Source organism: Neolamprologus multifasciatus, chromosome 9 (assembly GCF_963576455.1).
Source record: "Neolamprologus multifasciatus chromosome 9, fNeoMul1.2, whole genome shotgun sequence".
Taxonomy (NCBI): Eukaryota; Metazoa; Chordata; class Actinopteri; order Cichliformes; family Cichlidae; genus Neolamprologus; species Neolamprologus multifasciatus.
In genome coordinates, this window is record NC_140447.1 from 25,696,695 (window position 1) to 25,717,182 (window position 20,488).

General features: G+C 39.0%; 1 protein-coding gene across 5 annotated transcripts in view; it reads left to right on the plus strand.

Moving 5' to 3' along the window:
* Nucleotides 1–20,488, plus strand: part of LOC146511668 (A-type potassium channel modulatory protein DPP6-like) — a 262,569-nt gene that overhangs the window by 239,580 nt on the left and 2,501 nt on the right. For all 5 annotated transcript variants that reach the window (XM_085173046.1, XM_085173048.1, XM_085173047.1 and 2 more), the window contains 17 exons: nucleotides 5,407–5,561; nucleotides 5,705–5,802; nucleotides 7,174–7,297; nucleotides 7,385–7,423; nucleotides 7,767–7,874; nucleotides 8,200–8,291; nucleotides 9,561–9,608; nucleotides 9,686–9,804; nucleotides 12,658–12,729; nucleotides 14,260–14,367; nucleotides 15,429–15,498; nucleotides 16,135–16,329; nucleotides 16,705–16,759; nucleotides 16,864–16,963; nucleotides 17,672–17,730; nucleotides 17,817–17,889; nucleotides 17,969–18,042. In XM_085173046.1, the coding sequence (XP_085029172.1) occupies nucleotides 5,407–5,561; nucleotides 5,705–5,802; nucleotides 7,174–7,297; nucleotides 7,385–7,423; nucleotides 7,767–7,874; nucleotides 8,200–8,291; nucleotides 9,561–9,608; nucleotides 9,686–9,804; nucleotides 12,658–12,729; nucleotides 14,260–14,367; nucleotides 15,429–15,498; nucleotides 16,135–16,329; nucleotides 16,705–16,759; nucleotides 16,864–16,963; nucleotides 17,672–17,730; nucleotides 17,817–17,889; nucleotides 17,969–18,042 (1,589 nt within the window). The remainder of the gene's footprint in view (nucleotides 1–5,406; nucleotides 5,562–5,704; nucleotides 5,803–7,173; nucleotides 7,298–7,384; nucleotides 7,424–7,766; nucleotides 7,875–8,199; nucleotides 8,292–9,560; nucleotides 9,609–9,685; nucleotides 9,805–12,657; nucleotides 12,730–14,259; nucleotides 14,368–15,428; nucleotides 15,499–16,134; nucleotides 16,330–16,704; nucleotides 16,760–16,863; nucleotides 16,964–17,671; nucleotides 17,731–17,816; nucleotides 17,890–17,968; nucleotides 18,043–20,488) is intronic.

The window sequence follows — 20,488 nt, forward strand, 5'->3', positions numbered from 1 at the left end:
AGGCTAAGAAGGATATCACAGATGTCCTTCTTCCCATCCATACTTTTCTATTCCTCCTGGGGATTTCCAAGGTATTCCCAGTCCATATACATTTGGGTCTACCTCACCTCCTCCCAGTTGGGCATGCCCAGAAGACCTCCAAAAGGAGCCACTCAGTATGCCTCCTAACCAGATGTCCAAACCACTTCAACTGGCTCGTTTTCACATACAGGAACAGCACGTCTACTCCAAGATCCCTCCAAAAGTCTGACATCCTCGTCCTATTTCTAAGGCTGAGCCACCCTTTGGTTGCTTGTATTCGTGACCTTACTCTTTCGGTCATCGCTCATATTTCATGACCATGCAGAAGGTGATGGTTGGGACACAGTAGACGGACTGGTAAATTTAAAGCTTCAATTTTCAGCTTTGCTCTCTCTTCATTACAACAGTCTGGTACAACACCTGCAGTACTTCTAGTGCCACATCAGCATCAGCAGTACTGCCCCAGCTCGCCCAACTCTCACTTAAATTAGACACTTGAATTACCTTGCTTGAAGTCTCTCTCCCCCAATCCAGAGGAAGCATTCCCTCTGTTTTCTGGCAGAAAACCATACCCTCAGGGTAGAAGGTGCTGACTTTTATCCCAGCCATTTCACACTTGGCTTGAAACCAGTTCAGTGCATAGTGAAGGTCACGCTCTGATGAAGCCAACAGAACCACATCATCCACAAAAAGTAAGGATGCTGTTCTGAGGTTCTCATAGCAGACACCCTCCTCACCCTGTCTACACCTTGAGATGTGACAAAGGGTAACCCAACACTGACTGAAAATGTGCTATCACTTTGGTTAGACATGGACCTGAAGTCCAGAACAGTGGAGTCTAATTGTTGTTTCTATTGTAATATCTATGACAAGCCCGGGACAAATACCAGACATGTTACAGTCATAAAAATAACAAATACTGACAGTGAAGCTAATAAAAACTAATAATTATTTTTGGTCACTTTGTTTTCATTCATGAGTGCATCTTCTTGTTGGTGCTCAAGAGGTACTAGTGTAAGAAGTTTAGTGTTTTCTGTTGTATGTGTAATGAGGCCAAAATTAAATGTAATCTGCAATTGTTTAGATTCAGTGAAACATTTTTACGTTTAGGTCCAACTTCAAGCTGCCCCTGTGTATAACACTGAACTGACTGTATTTACTTCTAGTGCTCTGACAAAGGCTCTGTTCCAAAGCACGTATTTCTTTTTTGATGTGAGACAGATTGTGAGTATTTTGTTCTCGCTGACTAGGACATTTGAGGTGTGGTATTTTTTCTTTTTCTTTACCTTATCCTATATTTTGTGGGGAGTGTAGCATTAAAGTGGTACTCATAAGAGACCAAAGAAGTTACAAAATTGAAGAAGTTTAAGCTCAAAATTGCTGGACCTTATGTTTTGCAGACTTATGTTCAGTAAATGTCTGCTATAGGCAGCAGAAGCCATAACGTTATGTCTGGACTGGACACTGTTCAACTTTCTGAAAAAAATCACTATCCTCATGAGGTTTGAGGTCTATATTTCAAAGTAAATTGGCTTGCGCCTTATAACTAGAAAAACTAAATGCCGACTTTACGTGTTTGCGTGTTTGAGGAAAGAATAAAAACATGCTTTAGTTTAACCTTGTAAACCCACAAATGCTGTTTTCTGCAGTCATCCCTCTATTTTTAAAAACTGTAACATGTTCACATCGCATCTTTTTGTTAATGTGCAAAATGCTGGGCTTATGTTGAAGCTACTTATCAAGTTCTTGGTTAGAGGAAACTCTTTGCCTTATCATGTGAAGTGTCCTGCTCTGACTTGTGTTGCCAGTTGATGCTAGATAAATATAACTGAACTGAAATGACAGGAAGTGAACTGTTGCAAAATGTGTAGCTGTAAAGTGGCTAAATCCTCTTGTACCTTTTTTAAATCTCCTTTCTGAATATAAACCTGCAAAACCAATGCCCTGTAATACAGTGTTCATCCTTCGGTTTCCTAAGCCAGAACTACAAACAGATTATTTGCAGGCTTTGTAGATGCTTCGCAAAATCTCACTTCTTCTGTCATGTGCTTCTCTGCTAATGCTTAATTATCGCTTGCAACACATCCTCGATCTGCACACTGATAGTTGTGTTGTATTTAGTATCAGCTCCTTTATTGTCATATTTTTGCGGCGCTTTGGCCGGAAGATTAGATTTTCATGCCATCTAACCAGTTTGGTTGTTGGCAAGCCAGAATAACGGGCTAGCAGGGCCTGACCACACCAGGTATATGTAGTTGTATTCAATTCTGTGCTCTGTGGTTAAAATTCACTTAATTGGACATGTCAAATATTGATTTGTGTAGTTTTTTGTTTGTTTGTTTGTTTTGGCAGAGGTGACTGGGGGGTTAATGCAAATGTTATAGCTCGTATAGATACAAATGTCAAAAACACAACTCATCTCAGAGAGAAAAATAGCTGGACTCCAAAACAGAGGAGCAGTGACCTAGAAGTATGCACCAGACACTAAAGACAAAGGTAGGCTTTCCCTCTGTGCTGCATTGCTTCTTCACCTTGTGTTTGGCGTGCATCTCTGCTGCCCTCTGTTGGATGCATGTGGCCATTTTTTTCTAAACACTCAGAAGGATTCGTGTTGTTATTGTGCCACAGTTTACGGAATATTTGCAGCATTTTTATATCTTTTGTATCCTGTTAATGATTTTTAAAAATCAACTATTTGCAACCTTGGATGTCTGATTTTCTTTTTTTCTTGTTAGCTCAGCTTTCCTGATTCTGTCACCTTGCACTCATAATTTCCCAATGGCCGCTTGACTTATGGCATCTCATGCATTAATAATGTCCTCTACTCAGTGTATAATGTAGTCTGCACACCAGGATGGAGAACATGGACAAAGGAGATGAGCCTCCGACAGCTCACCTTCGTATTCGTCACAATGAGGTGGGCTGTAAAAAGACGGGAGATGTGATCTCATTACTTAAGAGAGAAAATGAGAGCTGGCTCATTAAAAGTGGTTCGCTCACAGCCTCTTCTCTTGGTTTCTCTTTTGTCCCTGCACATTCTTTTGTAATCACATACCTATCAGGACACTTCCAGAGACGTAACTGCTTTCTCCTTGACTGGCCAAGGTGACTGGGCGTCCCCAGCCGAGTGGATCTGACAGCTCGGCCGTTCCACTCCGCGCGGAAAGCCTTTTAAGCTGCCGCCGGTGAAGTTGGCACGCAGCGGTAGAATTGGCCATGCGGGAAATCATTTTTATATTTTATTTTATTTTTCATCATTTGAAAATGCAATCAGTGCTTTGTTGTCCTGTGCTGCTCTGTTCAGCATCAGACAGTGAGATCCAATCATTCCCCACTGAGCAATGCCAGCAGGGTGCAAGTGGGCACACAAGGGAGACTAAAAGAGCAAAGACTAATGGGACTAAAGGCTTCCATTAGCCCTTTTCCTTATAATGTTACTTCCGCAGGGATGTGGATTGTTTCAGGTTCTTTAAAGGAACCTATTCAGCTCATTTTCAACTCAAATTTTTGTTTCCAACAACAACTCTCAACAAGTGTAGCTTTGCATGATTCACAATTCACAATAATTCTTATATAACTTATACCGACCCTTGTTGCAGCTACAGTATATTCCCTTCCTTCTCTCTATACGCCAAGGTTCTTCTGATTGGTTGCGTTTGGCAAACAATAGTTTTGAACAGCAGGTGGGTGGGCCTTGTGTTTTGACAGTAACTGAGATTTCCATGTTAGGGATATCCCCACTCTTTAACTTCATACAGATCCAAGCATAGTAATAACTGCCTGAAATCGAGTGTTTAGAAGCACTTCAAGTGCTCATTTTAGCTAATTTAAGATAAATTTACTTCTCCATATGCTTGCAATAGATATATGTACATATAGATAGATAGATAGATACTATATGACAAAATAAGGCAAACAATAGTCTGAAACAGTGAAACACATGAAACAGTGTCCATCAGTAGAAAGTTACAAGCACAACTACTTTTGCAGAACTGTGTAAGAGAACAATGTACATAGGCGTTTGTACCGGAGGTGTTTGACAAATGATGCTGCATATCAAGTGATTCCACCAAGCGATGCGTGGTTAATGAAAATGCTAATTGGTAGTTGATGTTGTTAATTCCCCAAAGCCAGCACCCAGTCCCACGGATAAACAGCATTAATGAAATTTTAATTGCAAAAGTTGATATAAATGTAGCTAGTGGCAGGCTGTAACAATGAGTCGTTTTTGATACCGTCTGCATTGTCGCCACAGACTAAGTAATGAAGTAGGATTGTCAAGGCTATGCTTTATGCTGCCAAAAAGTTCCCTCAGTGAGCTTTTATTTGCATAATTTCCTAATGAGACACTCTGTGTTGACAGACGCAATTGTGTGTGTCTGTCTGTCTTTGTGTTGCAAAGGAGATGAAGGACCTAGACTGCTCTCGTTTCCCCATTATTCTCTCTGCATATGTAAAACAGGAGTGTCTGTGATCGCTATGTTATTTTATGTGGACACGCTTGCACACAGAGGGGCTCGGGGGAAATGTCTAGGTCACCGACCTGAAATGAGCTGAGCCTCTTGCTGAAAATGGTACACACAGAAATGTAGTAACGACCCAGAAAGTTATCTGCGCTGTGGTACCTGGTTAAAAAGTGCTGTTAGGTTTATTTCAGGGAAATGTAGCTGAGTTCTATTTTGGTCAGCATGCTGTGTACTGAGATTAAGTGCTGTTGTGATTTATGACTTCAAACTTTTGGGTAGCAAGTGGTTTCACATGTAGGTTTGACAGAGAGTGAGTGGGAGATTCCAAATTTAGCAGCTCAGGCACAAAGTATAGTTGTATTTATAGTATGTTGCTGAGAGGACAAAAAGGGTAAGTTTGAATCTTTTATCAGTTTGACCAAATTAGGGAAATAGTCAGCAGTAGTATTTTAAAAATAATCCTCAATGCTTCTCCTTCCCCTATTCATACAAACACTCACCCACCAATTGTGGCTCAGTGTCCTGGCCAAGGGCACTTTGGCATGTGGAGGATTTAAGAAAAACTTGCTCTTTCACCTGAATAGTTGAGGGATTTTCTACTTTCAGGAGGAAGTTATCATACTGTTTAGCCCTGACTTATCAAAAGGAAAAGAAAGTCAAGCATAAGTCACATATGCTGACCAGTGGGAGAAAGAAATTGGAGGCAAAACAATACAAATAGTGCTAATAATCATAAAGAGCATTTATAAATTTCAAAATGCAGTTTTTCCCCAGAACACCTGCTCCATTATAATCCCAACAAGTAACAACCATGTGATGCTGTTGGCCTGCAGCTATGTAATTAATTTTTGTCTTTGCTGTTGGATTGTGTTATTCACTATGATTATGATTGATGGTCATTTTCTATTTGCTCTTCCAGAGGAGATTTTCCAGTCCCACATTGCCCATTGGTGGTCTCCTGATGGTGCCAGGTTAGCATACGCCACCATCAATGACACCTTGGTGCCCAGGATGGAGCTGCCAATGTTTACAGGCTCACCCTACCCAATAGGGAAAGAGTACCATTACCCTAAGGTATACTTTTTCCTTCTTTAAACATCTGTACTGATGCAGATAGTTTAAATTATAGAAATAAATTGGTTTAAGCAAAGTGTTTTTATGTTTTGCTTTGTTTTTTACGGGACATCAGTTACTCACTTTGTTTTCATTCTGATCAGGCAGGAGAGGAAAATCCAGTCATCACTCTTTATGTCGTGAACCTTAACGGCCCTCTGCACACCATTGAAATGAGGAGGCCTGATGATCCCAGGATAGGGTGAGTCATCCAAAACTATCAAACAGTCTACCTCTGTGCTCAGTCAACCGATGCACATTTTACACATCGTAGATTTGGCTCAGATTTGCAGTCACATAAAACCGGTGGATAATCATTGGCTTTTTTTTTTTTTTGGGCATATCTCTGCAAACAGTCAAGATGTCAAGATTAAAGAAGGTTTATAACGTTTGTAGGATTTAGAGTATTTAGAGTCCCCAGTTCAGAGACTCAAAGGTAATTGGACAATTATAATTGTGCTGTAACTGTATGATTTTCATTAAAGTGCAATATATTTTGAATAATTTGGAGATCCTTCTTCAAACCCTTGCCAGACATAGTATCTACAGCCTTTTCTATTTTCTCCTAAATGAGTTAGTAAACTCTTTAGACACCACACACTTGAGGAACAACATCCTGGACCTTAGATATCAAAGGCTTTAAAAAAACACGTCACTCCCCAAGGAGGCTTTATAGGTGTACTTACCTTAGTGACATGACTAATATATTTTCATTTATTAAATAATGCAGATTGCAAAAAAGTGACTTTTTAATTTATATTTCTTCTTTTTTTTACAGTGTATTTTTTTTGTCGCATTTGTATATTTACAGTTTTCTGTGTAACAAATATATGCTACCACATTCTTGTGGCATGTCTCAAGTCAGGACAATTCTTACAGTAATATGTTTGAATGGGAAGTATATTTTATCTACAGAGTCACTATAACAATCAAGAAAATGGACCTTTTTATTGTCAGCCTGCATATGTTAACCCAAATCTTAATCTACTGTTCTACAGCTTACTAAATGCCTCATCCTAAATATTTTTTAATTAATCATTGATTATGTATATTATCTAAATCAGTAGCAACAATAACTTAAAATAAGTAAAACAAGTAAAGGTTAAAAATACATCTAATCAGGGACTTGATGTAAGCGGCTTCCCTGCCGACCCATCCAGGATCACAAATCCGTAGATCAACAGAAAAGTCCTAAATATGAGTTGTATATGCATGTGTTATCATAGGTGATGCAAAGCAATATGGATTTTTGGATAATAAAATATTTTTGAATGCAGTATATTACAGAGCCATAGTGGGTATTTTTATTATGATATGCTGCACAGACTGGGTAATTTTCTGTCCCCAGTGATGCATTTTTCCTTAATAGGGTGTTGTGTGTAGTTCCATTAAGTTTAATGCCTCTATTTAGTCTCTTCATATTTACAGCCTATTTTTCCACCTCTTTATACGCTGCTTGATTTCTCTGTGTTCAGATGCAACCATTTTCTCACTTTTCCCATCATCTTATTTTTACCCGCATTGCAGCTGATACCAACGATAATAATTGCTAAATATGCTTTCTGTTTGCCAGTGAGTACTATGTGACCATGGTGAAATGGGCCACCACCACCAAACTAGCCATTAATTGGCTGAACAGAGCACAGAACATCTCAATCCTCACACTGTGTCAGGCTACAACGGGAGTCTGCACTAAGGTGAGCACAGTGTGCGTGGCACATGTGCCGCATGTATGAAAGACTGTTTCTTTATCCCAACTGAAATCTGTTTATCTGTTTCTACAGAAACACGAAGATGAAAGCGAAGGGTGGCTTCACAGGCAGGTGAGAATGATAATACACACGTGTGTGTAAGGTGGATTTAGAGTATTAAGGCACTGAGGTACTTATCCTTTCCTTTGTAGCAGTCATTAAATTATAGCCACTGTTTACTTGCTTTGCTTTGTTGCATTTCTTGCCTAACGAAATGCACAGTCATTAAATTCAAGCTTTACATTTAACATGGCTTTGTTCCAAGCAGTGTATGCTGTCTTTTTAAATTATAATGCGGGAATGCCCTTGTATAATTACTGCATTAAGCAGCCTGCGTATTTAGTTGTCTGTAGGAGTCTTTATTTTATGTCTTGTTAAGTGAAAACACTTAGATCAACCCTCTCTGTGTATTCAGAATGAGAAGCCGCTTTTTTCCAAAGATGGTCTGAAGCTGTTCTTCACACGGGCCATTCCTCAAGGAGGCAGGGGCAAATTCTTTCACATCTCCATGTCCATCTCCCAGGTGAGAGAATATTTGTATGCCAAGTATTTGCATCACTAACACGAAGTTAACTTGGAACTGATGAACCTTTCATATCAAACTTTCAAAAGGTGTGGCCCTTATTAATGAAAAATTGTTTAAAAGACATTTTGCATACATGATTCCTTCTAGATGATTATTTCCAGCAGTTTCTGTCACCTGTAAATTGTCAAGGTGGTACATCTGGTGTTTTGTACAGTGATTGTAGTGAAATATTTGCCCTGTTTCTGTCACATACAGAAACCCTTGGTGGCATTGGAGGATAACTATCATATTTTTTGCTGTTTTTGCTTCTCTACACCCACAGCCCAACATTAGTACAGACACACTGCAGTCTATCACATCTGGAGACTGGGATGTCACTCAAGTTCTGGCCTACAATGAGGAGAACCAACTAATGTGAGCATGCACAAACCCCCAAGCTGCCACCAGAAATCATACTAAAAAGCATGTTACCACACATTTGCAACTGTTTACATTTACTCTAGGTTAACATATACTCACCACCCACTCTGTTAGATACACCTGTTCAACTGCACATTAACGCAAACTTCTAATTGGGTTATGTAACCTCAAAAAAATCTGCAGAACTTCAAACCAAGCTTTGAATGGCAAAGACTGTGGCGTGGTTGTTGGTGCCAGGCAGGTTGATCTGTTGATATTTACCCATACTCTCTTCATCTACATTTCTTTGGGTTTACGGAGAATGGTCAAAAAAATGAAAAATATCCAGTTAACAATAGCTCCCTGGGTGAAAATGCCTGTGCTTTGAGCTGATAGGAAGTCAACAGTAACTCAAGTAACAACTCACTACAACCAAGATATGCCGAAGAGAATCTCTGAATGCACAACACATTGAACCTTGATGGGGTACAGCAGCAGAGGACCACACTGAGTGCCACTCCAATAAGCTTAGAATAAACTGAGGTTACAATTCACACCAAAATTGGGCAACAGAAGATTGGAAAACCCAAATGGAATTCACGGTCACCAGATCTCGATCCAGGTATCGCCTTTGTGATGTGAGGGAACAGGAGATTTGCACTGTGGCATCTGACTCTGAAGAGTCTTATGTGGTCATAAATGATAGACAGATAAACAAGTGTAGAAATTCAGCACCATGGACAGAGGCAAGCCCATCGTTTCAGTGGTTCGACAATAAAATTATTCTTCATTTTTATTGTAGGTATATACTGGATATGATCTTTAGGACTGAAATATTGGGAAATAGATGCTCTACTGTGCCACCTCAAACAATTCCACACAACAAACTGCCCTGAATGCACACACATAAAAACCGCCTTGAGTCTCCATTGCACCCATGAGGAGTGTGATTCATTCCCATCACTCCCTGATAATTACACTCCCACTGTGATCTGAGTAGCATGACTTCACATATTTATACCCTCATCCAAACATATATAGAAACACAGTTCCTCTTTTTCCCTGAGAGTTGCAGGGATTTGAAAAAAATCCCAGCCAAAGGGGTGTAAGATTTGTCCCATTTCTGTTTTTTTTTTATAAAACATCTTTTCTAGTCGGGGTATTACTGGGGTAGTCCCTTAGCTGACTGGGGAACACAGCTCTGCTAAAGTCACAGAGTAGACCAAAAATAACAATTATACATGACTGTCATTCCATTTTTGCATTTTTTATATGTTTACACAGATACTTCTTAAGCACTGAAGATGGTCCAAAGCGAAGGCATCTGTACAGGTAATAGCTGTTCGAACTTAGACTGCACTTGAAAAACTAGTAGCTTTAAAAACAAACACTCATATTTATCCCCATAGTGCGGACACATTTGGTTCATTCAACCGTCGCTGTCTGACCTGCGCCTTGTCCAACAGCTGTGGATATATCAGTGGCTCCTTCAGCCTTAACATGAGCTACTTCCTGCTCAACTGCCAAGGTAGTAGCATGTTTGAATTCAGCCTCTGTTTAGCTTATTCACTTAAAGATGTCACACAGGGCTCTCTTTTAACAATGAAGTTACAAAGTGCATGAGTGCAAACTTTTAAAATGGGCATTGCTATTTTTATTACATCACAGTGTGCCATGTGCAAGGAGACAATGCAATTCTGTGATGATAAATCAGCCATCATATAAATGGCCAATCCTCCAGTTTGCATTTCTTATTTGTTTATACTTTCAGGGACAATACACATTAATCAACATTACTACAAGTGTACCAGTGGGTTTACTATATTACCACTGGGTAATTTTTCAACTGTTGACCCCTGGCCAGATGTTAAATTAGCCTTTAAAAGCATAAATGAATATTTAAAAGCCTCAAAACAGTAAAAAGCTTTAGAAAGAAGAAGTCGAAAGAGAAGTGCAGGCTGTTAAAATGCAACCACATAATATCCTGTTGTATTACACATGATAAGCAAAAGCCAGAGGGTACACATTGGATAAAATGTCATATCTTATCATAATGTTAAGCTTTAAAATTTTGTTTGTTTTGAAGTTTATATGATAATAAGTTAGCTACACTTAAGAGAATACACATCCAACACTGCTAGTCATGTATGTGTCCTTTGACTTACTGTAATAATTTAATCAAATAAAAGGGATCGCTTTTGTGGTCATTGCTATAGGTGTGTCTGTTGGCTCAAAGTGGTTTCTCTCAGTAATCTGTAGCTTGGCGTACTTGAATGCACATTCAAGTAATGCTTTTATTAAGCTTCAACATCTGTCTGATTTATTTTCCCCCCTGAAGGAGTATGTAATTGGTTCTGTTTGATTGTCTGTTTGTTAGCAGTCTAGGGTCCACAGTTTTCAAGATATCATTTTCAAATTTTGTTTGATGGTAGATGCCAATGATTTAATTTAGATTAAATCAGGGTCACACCAAATGTGAAAAATCTCCAAGATCAGTTTTTGTAATATGATAAATCAAGTAATAGATCATATGAAAGGGCCTGGAGAAAGCTGTACGGGCATTTTTTATAAATTTCAATTCGATGGCCTATAACGTTACATCACATACAAAATTATAATATATATAATATACATTATAAAACATATAATTTCATGTATTTATGTATATTTTTACAGCTTATAGAAGCCAAGGATTTCAGCCAATTCTGCTCCAGTCATATGTGTAAAGACGATAAAACACCCCATTTTAGTATATAATGCTAATAGGTCAAAGGTCACAGTCACACAGATTAGGAAAAAGCTTTAGTTTCCACTGGATCATCTCCAAACTTCAAATCATTGTGGGACATAAGCACTTTCTTTGAGCTCTTTAAAATATTTTTTCAGTACAGCAGTGTATGACTTCACAATGACACACAAAGGATTAATATATCACACTGGATTTCCATGTTAACAGTACTGGACCACACAAGTGATCTATGAAAACGATGATGTCACGATGGAGATGTCATCATTGAAAATTAATGACATCAGCATAAAATATCAGCGTTTTAGTGGAGCCCTTGCCCTTTGGGGGGAGTTGTTCAATAGTGCTCTTGTATTACTTCCTCTTTCTCATTGATATACAATAACATGTATACAGTGCGTGTATGATATTAAAACCTGTAATGATATTTTATATACTAATCATATGTTTTGTATGTAAATGTGAGCAACTGTAGCAAAGTCTTTGAAATGAGGTGAAGTATATATAAAACATACAGTACAGTACTTAGAAATTACACTGTAGTAAAAATGTTTCTATCAATTTTCTTTTGGTGAGATGTTGTTGCTAAAATGATTTCATATTTCTGTTGTGTTGCTGGTAGGTAGGTAGTAAAAGTGACAGCACCGTGGCAAAAACAGAGCCGGTGCTTGGATGACTTTACTTGTCACAATGTCAAAAACTTCTTTCACCAATAAAAAAAGAGATCCCATATCATTGCACTTCTCCTACCTTTGATCCATTTATTCAGTGGTAGCTACTAAAATATCAAAAGAAGAGACAATCTTCTCCTGGTGATCAGAGAAATATCAAAATGTCACAGCACTGTTGTCATGTCGCAGCAGAAACTGTGTCTCAGTCTGACTTGAAGCCTGTAGCCTCAATATTTAATCACTGATGTAACACTTCAGTGTCAATACTTGCTAACTGATCACCACTGATCTAAGATCAGACTTGAACCGACCAAAATGCAATCAAACCCTTTGTGCTCAACCTCTGACAGTCAATAATCTTGTACCTCATGTATTTGTAGTGCAGTTCTTTCCTTCACAGCCTGCCTGTGATCTCATGTGATGAGATTATAATATCATAATTATGAGGAAAGGGAGTGCAAGGGAGAGAAAAAGGAGCCAGGGAGAGAGCGGCCGGTTTGCTCTTCGACAAATACAGCCACAGTGTTCCTCTATTTTATTCTCAATTTGCTAAGTGCATCAATCACTTCATTTGCTGCCCCTCCTCCCTGCAGTCTGAGGTTTTAGGGCTTTGCCTCTGTTTGTGGCCTAGATATGGAAAAGCTATTAGAGCTATTGCATTACATAAACTGAATAAGCAAAGATGTGCTTCTTTGTCTGTCAGACAAATGATCTGGTATCTTTCAGGGTTTTGTTTTGTTTTTTTCTTTTTGTGCATTCACTGAAGGACACTGTGGAATCAGTGTGCATTTGATACACTTTTCCCTTGCTATAAACAAATAGTAAATACAGCAGCTTATGTGTTAATATTATGGTGATTTAAAAAGAAATTCTTTTTTTAAACAGTCCATAGTAAGTCAGAGTGTCCACATGTCATGGTCAAATATAAAGATACATAGTATTTGAGCTCTGATCTTCTTTTTAGGGCCGGACATCCCATTTGTGGCTGTTTACAAGACACAGAGAGACACAGAAAGTGAGACACAAGACAGAGAAAGTGAGTATTTCAACCAAGCAGCAGGTCTCCATGTCAAAAAGTGTATTTCCTCTACTGGCTTTCCCCCTCCAACCAACTGTAAGTGTCAGTATCTGCTAAGACTCGAGTCATTAGAGTGGATTTCATTATTTTCTGTGTTTCTATTGATACCTTTTGGAGTAATTTAATGGAATTATTTAACAAATATTATGGCCGTTTTTGTTTTCTTTGCCATTTTGACTGCCATGGAGTTTTTATTTTAGAGTGCAGTGTGAGTGAGTGAAGAACATATGCCAATTTATAAGAAATGGTTACATTAAAAATAGTCTAAATGGCACCAAAGCAACCTGTGCTCAAGAGGTTCAAATGAGTGATTTAAATTAGCAGAGATTTAGTAGCTAAATTAATCTTGGTGAAATCAGGGTCACATCAAATGTGAAAAATCTGTAAAAGCGTTTTATTACCCACAGTTTTTTATGGATGATCTTCAAACTTCACAACAATGTCGCCCTTGCTACCTGTCTGTATCCACATTCTTAATAAAGTTTAAATGTGTAAGTTTTAAACTAAAAATCAATTTATTTATTTTAAAAGAAGAATTGTATTTACTTTTGTAGGAGGAAATTAGCTGTACACAAGCTATAATTTTTTGCCTGAATTGGAATTTGAACAGATTTTTGACTCACCTTAGGGGCTAGCCCCTAGTGGCCTGATAAAGAACTCCAGTTTTGGCGCTCCTGCTTCCTCTTTCAGCCCTAGAAGCTACCTTTTGACACAAATGAATATTTACAAGCCTGAATGGAATGAAACACATTAGAAATGACCTTCTCTGCATTACCATATTTGCTATATTTAATCTGACCTTGTCAAAAGGGGGCAGAAGTGTTTGCAGTGTAGTGCAAAGTGATCACCTTTGCACTGAGTCACTGTTTGTCCACAGGCCAAGTGTGGCATGACAGACGTAATGACATTACTCCTCACAATGGATGTCCTCATTAGATTATAACCTGCCCAACAGCACTATCAGCATACTGTTATTTGATTACTACAGTGTGTATGTGTGTGTCAGTCTTTATCATCTTTAAGTAATGAGATCTCCCCGTCCTGAATATGTTAAAAAACAACTCTGTAAATTTCATTACCATATATTATTCGATGTGTTCACCTTCACAACAGCATTTTTGTAAGTGCAATCCATTTTTTTCCTGCCACTCAGTATGCTGCATTTAAAGGCGTGTTTTTCTAAGTGACCTGTAGGTCTTTCTAATGTCCTGCTGTAAGCAATGGTAGACACAAGATCACATTAGAATTAGTGTATGAAGTCTCCTCATCTCATACCCTTCCAATTTGGTGCCTGCTTTTACATCTCCTCTACGACATCTATGTTTAGGTTTCATGGGGGGGAGCTTTTTCTTATCGCCTCTAAATTTTTCATGTAGCACATCTGTAAGGAGATTACTCACTATTCTGCTCCTGTAACAAATTAGTCATTTGAAACATGAGCTGCCTGACAAAAATACTGTAAACTGTTATCTCACATACTCTCTCCAGGTATTGTAGAAGTCTATAAACTGGAGAGCAATGAGAAAGTGAGGCTGACCTTGGAGTCCATGCAGATGCCCATAGTGGAGTACAAGGAGATCAACATGGACGACTATAGTATGTATCAGACCACCAGACTCTTACTGTATAATGGCATATTATTAGGAACTTAATGCTAATGATGGAGTCCTACAGAGCTTATTTTACTTCTTTTTATATTAAACTGAGCCAAAAGATGTTTGACAATCAAAACAATTAACTGATTCCTGATAAAAGAAAAAAACCCATAAAGTTTGAAATATATTTTATTTGTAGACTGTATGTAAAAGATGGACATAGCCATCATGATGGCTGACTTCATGTTTTGAAGCCAGATGTGAGGAATAAGGGGCAGGTCTGCCTGAGAACCAGACGACACTGAATGCTCATATGGCGACGTGAGCTCTAAAACCCTGCTTTAATATTTGTTTAACACCCCATGAAAACTTTGGGCCCAGATTAAAATCTGGACCCAAAGCTTTCTGGCACTGTTCCCTAATCCAGTGCAGGGCTCACTCTAAATGGGATATATTCATATAGAAGTGAATGGGAAAATAGCCTTGGACTTGCCCTCTATGAACAGTTTCTTGTATCTATGTGGTTTTAGTCTCTCATTTTCGGTCACACTTTTTTCGTAAATCTCGACCATATCATGTTTCAAAAAGGAGTTTCTGTGGCATTTTCCTCTTCATTGTTAGTTCTTTTCAAATGAGCAAGCGGTTTGAGAGCCAGACCTGTCACATCAATTTTTCAGCAAGCCATGAAAATGCTCATCTCAAGGCTTCAAAACTGGCCTTCAGGAGCCAACAGGTGATGTCACAGTAGCTGTGTCCATAAGTTATGCTATCTGTGGTTCTTAAGCATATAAAATGGGTTGTTTTCTGTGCTACAGTCATGATCCAGCTTACTTTGAACATGCATTGCTAAGCTAGCAACTGAAGCCATGAAGTCTATCCGAAATGATAATAAATTAAGGCATTTTCTCATAGACATCCATACAATTTGACTTAATTTAGCAATCCAAAACTGTGGCACTAACAGCTAGAAAGTTTAGTGCACAGAACCAGGGGTTATGTTTTGTGTTTGTGAAAGAGGCCTTAGTTGCTTTTGTGTAACAGTTGTTTGACTTGACATTGCAGCCTTGTCGATGCAGATCCTGAAACCAGCTGGCTTTGTCGAAACGTCACACTACCCTCTGCTCCTGCTTGTGTATGTATCAACAAAAGTGTGTTTCTATTAGCAACGCAGTCTCCACAATGCAAGTTATATGAGGACATATCCGTCCATATCAATGCAAACATGCCAAGCAGATAAATTTCTTTGTCCCTGACACCTGATGGATAATAGTTACACTGTGACAAACTGAACCTCCTCTCCTCCTCCATTTTTTTCATGAGCGTTCCTTTCTTCCAGCCTTGAACTATATTTTATTCTCCAGGTCAGATCTAGGTTTCCCACCGTTTTGGAAAAAAAACCAACACACTACTATAATTTATTGTATCGTCATTCATACCTGTAAAAATGATTTATTAGAAGTTTAAATTTCACCTTCTTCATCTCAGTCATAACTTGCAGTTGAAACTCTTACACCATTTAGCAGGCATGCCGTTGATTTTGAGTAAGTTTTTCTATTCCATGTCCCCATTTTTCTCTGTTTTCTGTTCACCTGCTGTTGCTTTTCTTGCACTGTATAGCTCAAATGTTTAATTTAAACATAGACTGCAGAAAATTGGGACATAAGGTTATGCACTTTATTTCCACATGGACACAAAGTTAGGACTGAAATAAGGATCGCATCACTTGCGGTAGCCTCGATTTCACTTCACTGCTCTGCTTGTGGTGCAGCGATGGGACACCTGGTGACCAGATGGTGTCAGAGCAGTTTCACTTGGATTGGGCCACGGTGCTGGTGAGCAGCTTTGGCGTCATCGTGCTGCGTTGCGACGGGCAAGGCAGCGGCTTCCAGGGCACCAACCTGCTCCATCGGATCCAGAAGAAACTGGGCGTGTTTGAGGAGCAGGATCAGAAGGATGCACTTAAGTATGTGGATAAAGTCGTGATGCTTTATTGAGAAAAACACATTCAACTGTGTAATTTGCAGAAGTCATCTGCCAGATCTTAAAGCCACATTTATTCACACACACACACAAATACATTTACATTATCATCTGTAAATTCTTCATTAGTTACTGCTGTGAAAATATATTTTGCACACACACTGATAGCAGCTGGTCTGGCAGAACTGAAAACATGCATTTAATGCGCAAGTGTTAAACAAACACTGTGAATTTAATATTGTATAATGGATCGTTTATTGCAAACAGCTGCTAAAACATCTTGTAGGTTAGAGCTACAGCTGCTACTGTGAGACAGTTTTTCTAAAAGTCAAACTGAACCAATGTTTATCTTTGACAGTTTTATTCTAAAGGAGCCCTATGTTGACAAAAACAGAGTCGGAGCATTTGGAAAGGTAAGAATAGTGTCAGTATGTGCATTCTGGGTCCAAAGATTGACCAAAATAGTCCATTCTACACTCGAGTATCTCTGTGTTAACATGCAGTTGTTGTACTTCAGGTGTATGGAGGCTATGTGACCAGCCTGTTGGTCAGCGGTGAGGAATCTCCTGTAAAATGCGGCGCTGTCCTCTCACCCATCACAGATTTTGAATTGTATGGTAAGCTGTGTTTGTTTGCAGCTTTTTGCATTTGAAAAATCACCACTCCGCTACGTGTACGAAACAAATGCAGTAACCCTGCATAATCAGTCAGGCTCAGGCAGCACTGACAGAATATTCAGAGGAAAAGGGAAGACGGATTGCAAATCTAGCACCTTTAACCCCACAGCGGGGATATCTTTTCAGGGACTGCGTCACGCAAGTAGGCACTCATGAGTATGATGGTGCAGACAAACCTAGAACTCAATCACATCAGAGCCAGACAAAGTTAACAACACCAGCCTCACCTCGGCTACCCGAGGAATACAATGTGTGAAATGCAGAAGTGCTGTGCACCGGGGGAGTGACAGTACAAGAGATGCAGGGAACAAGGAACGAGACGCGGTGCCGTTGTAGCTGGAGGCGCACCGAGTCAGGAAAGTGCAAATTAAGGAGGAGCTGGGCGTTGCGGTGTGACTGATTTCCCATCTATTTGATTTCTCTCGCTCTGCCAGAGGCGGTGAGAGACGTGCCATGACACTGGAATTGCGGAATTGCAAATGAAGACTCTTGTAACAGCCTCAAAACTAACGAATATGTAGATGGCTGAATATATTTAGACATGGGGATAAAAAACCACCCTCAAACAAAGAGTGATTAATGGAAGATTTGATTTGATCTTAACAACAAAGCAAACAAAAGTTAACCAAAGCCTATTTCCCCCTCTAGCTTCTGCATTTTCTGAGAGATACCTTGGACTGCCCAAACCTGACACAAGAGCATACACGGTAAGATTTTATTACTTTTTTTTTTTTCCATTTTCTTTCCAGTTTTAATAATTATCAAAACAATCTGCTGAAATGTGTTTTTGTAGATGGCAAATTTAGCCCACAGAGCGTCTCAGTTTATGGATAAGAAGTTTCTGATTATCCATCCTACAGCTGACGGTAGGTCAGGAATTATAATCATCTTCATAACTAAATATGTAAAAGATAAACAATAATCTGTCTCATTTGGTTTCTTTAGAAAAAGTCCACTTTCAACATACAGCGAAATTCATTGCCCAGCTCATCAGTGAAAAGGCCAACTACACCCTACAGGTATGCAGTCTTTCTTTTCCCTGTTCAGTCCAACCTCTGGGAGCTTTGTGATCCCAGCGGTGGTCTCGCAGCAGGCAGAGGATTAGCCCTTCACAATGTCTGCCTCACACATAATGAGATTATAAGACCTCCTTGGGCATCCTGCATTAACACCAGGACTAATCCCTTTATAACACAATGCTCTGCTGGCGAATGTTCATCAACGCTCATTACTGACCAACAGACACATTAGTGTGCACAGTATTAATATTAGGTCTCTACTCGTTTATGATGGGTTCAAATAAACACTATCACTTAGTTACTGTCGGTTGGAAAACACTTTGAGCTCTGGTAATATACACTTACTAGATAGTTTAGAAGCTTTGCTAATACCAGGTTGGAACCTCTTTTGCCTTCAGAACCATCTTAATTCTTCTGGTACAGATTCAAAGATGAGCTGAAAACATTCCTCAGAGATTTTGGTCCATATTGACATGATAGCATCACACAGTTGCTGCAGATTTGGTGGCTGCACATCAGTGATGTGAATATCCCATTTCACCACATCCCAAATTCAGTCATTTGAGTACAGCGAACTTTCTGTTGTGTTCAAGAAACCAGTTTGACATGATTTGAGCGAAATGACGTGTTAATCGGCTGCTATTAGGCAGCTATTGGGAGATGGGTACACTGTGATCACAAAGGTAGGCTATGGCATTTAAACAATGCTCAGTGGGTACTAAAGAGCTCAAAGTGTGACAAGAAAATATCCTCCATACCATTACACAACTGCAACAACCTGAACCATGGATACAAGACAGGATCCGTGCTTTTATATTTTACAGGGTATATCAAACAAGAGTCATCCAATTTCAAAGTGCTTTAATTCTGCAGCGAAACAAGCGAAACACGTACTGTTAGAAAGATGGGATTCACGAGTTTCACATAGTTGCTGGTAGGTAGCAGTGGTTACAGTCCAAACATGCTCCCAAAAATTTGGGACAAGTTTAACTATCGTATGGACATTTGCCATGCGTGTGGAGGGCGACATATTGAGCACTTGTGAACTTTGTAAGTTTTGTATGTAAAACTTTATGTTCAGCCATGTATTTAAAAATTTAAACCAAGCTTCTATGTACATTACTTTAAAAGGTATAGCCTTTTATAACCGGATTATTCTTTTGATAACACCCTGTATATGCCAACCCAGTGTTGCAACAGGAAAACCTTTATGTTCTGAACACTTGGTGTGGTCTTTAGCTGCTCTAGGTCGGACGTGTTGCACATTAAGAGATGCTTTTCTGTATACCTTGGTTATAATCAAATGGTTAATTGAGTTACTATTGCCTTCCTATCAGCTCAGTGGATTGGCAATTCTCCTCTAACATCAACAAGGCATTTTCACTCAGAGAACTACCACACACTTTTCCAACTAGTCTCTTTAAACCATAGAAACGGTCCTGGTAGAGCAGCAGTTTCTGAAATAATCGGACCAGTCTTACTGGCACCAACAATACATTAAAGGTTACTAAAATCACCTTTCTTCCCTATTCCGTTGCTTATTTGGAGCATGTCTGCATGCGTAACTGTACTGAACTGCTGTCATGTTATTAGATATTTGCGTTGACATGCAGCTGATCGGGTATCTAATCGTAAGTGAGCCAGACCGGTGAAGCTACCTTGTCTGTTAGTAATAACAGTTCAACTACACATTTAATCCCTGAGATCCCTAAATGTAAAAAAATCTGAAATTTCGACAACATTTTTCAGTTTTTCTACATAATTAAGAAAGAGTTGTTATTAATGTTATTAATTTATCTATTACTTAATTACTCTGCTATAGTATGAATTGTTGTAGGGGAGGTCTTTATATGCAGGAAAACGCATAAACTAAAGGTTCAAAATTTTCCAAAGCCATCCAGTGGGCTGGATTTTGGGCCTTGTGTTTAACACCCCTGGAGTAAACTGTTGTTTTCACTTAGCCAGGATGGTATTATTGTAGGGTCAATACCTTATAATAAAAAGTGCTTTGAGGCAACTGATATTGTGATTTGGCGGTATATAAATAAAACTGAATTCAACTGATTGTGTGAGGTTCTGATCCACAGTCCATGTAAAATGAGATGGCAGCCAACCAGCAGAGAAATTAAACAAAGTAAAGCTGTTAGCATGAAAACTGATTTTAGCTACCTGAGATAAAAACTTTGTTGTGTTTTTTGTAGGTGTACACGATATTTAGACGCTATTGACAGAAAGACCAATTTACCTCACGAAACACAGAGCTTTGTAGCCTCCTTGCAATCAAAGAACAAACTCCACAGAGTGAGGCAGCAGCGCTAACCACTGCGCCACCCTGCTGCACACTTCAGAAGTGCATTTTATCAGCATCAGAAAACAATTTTTAAAGACCAAAAATGTCATTTGTGTCTAGTTTCTTCAGATATACCATTCAGTAATCATATTAGTA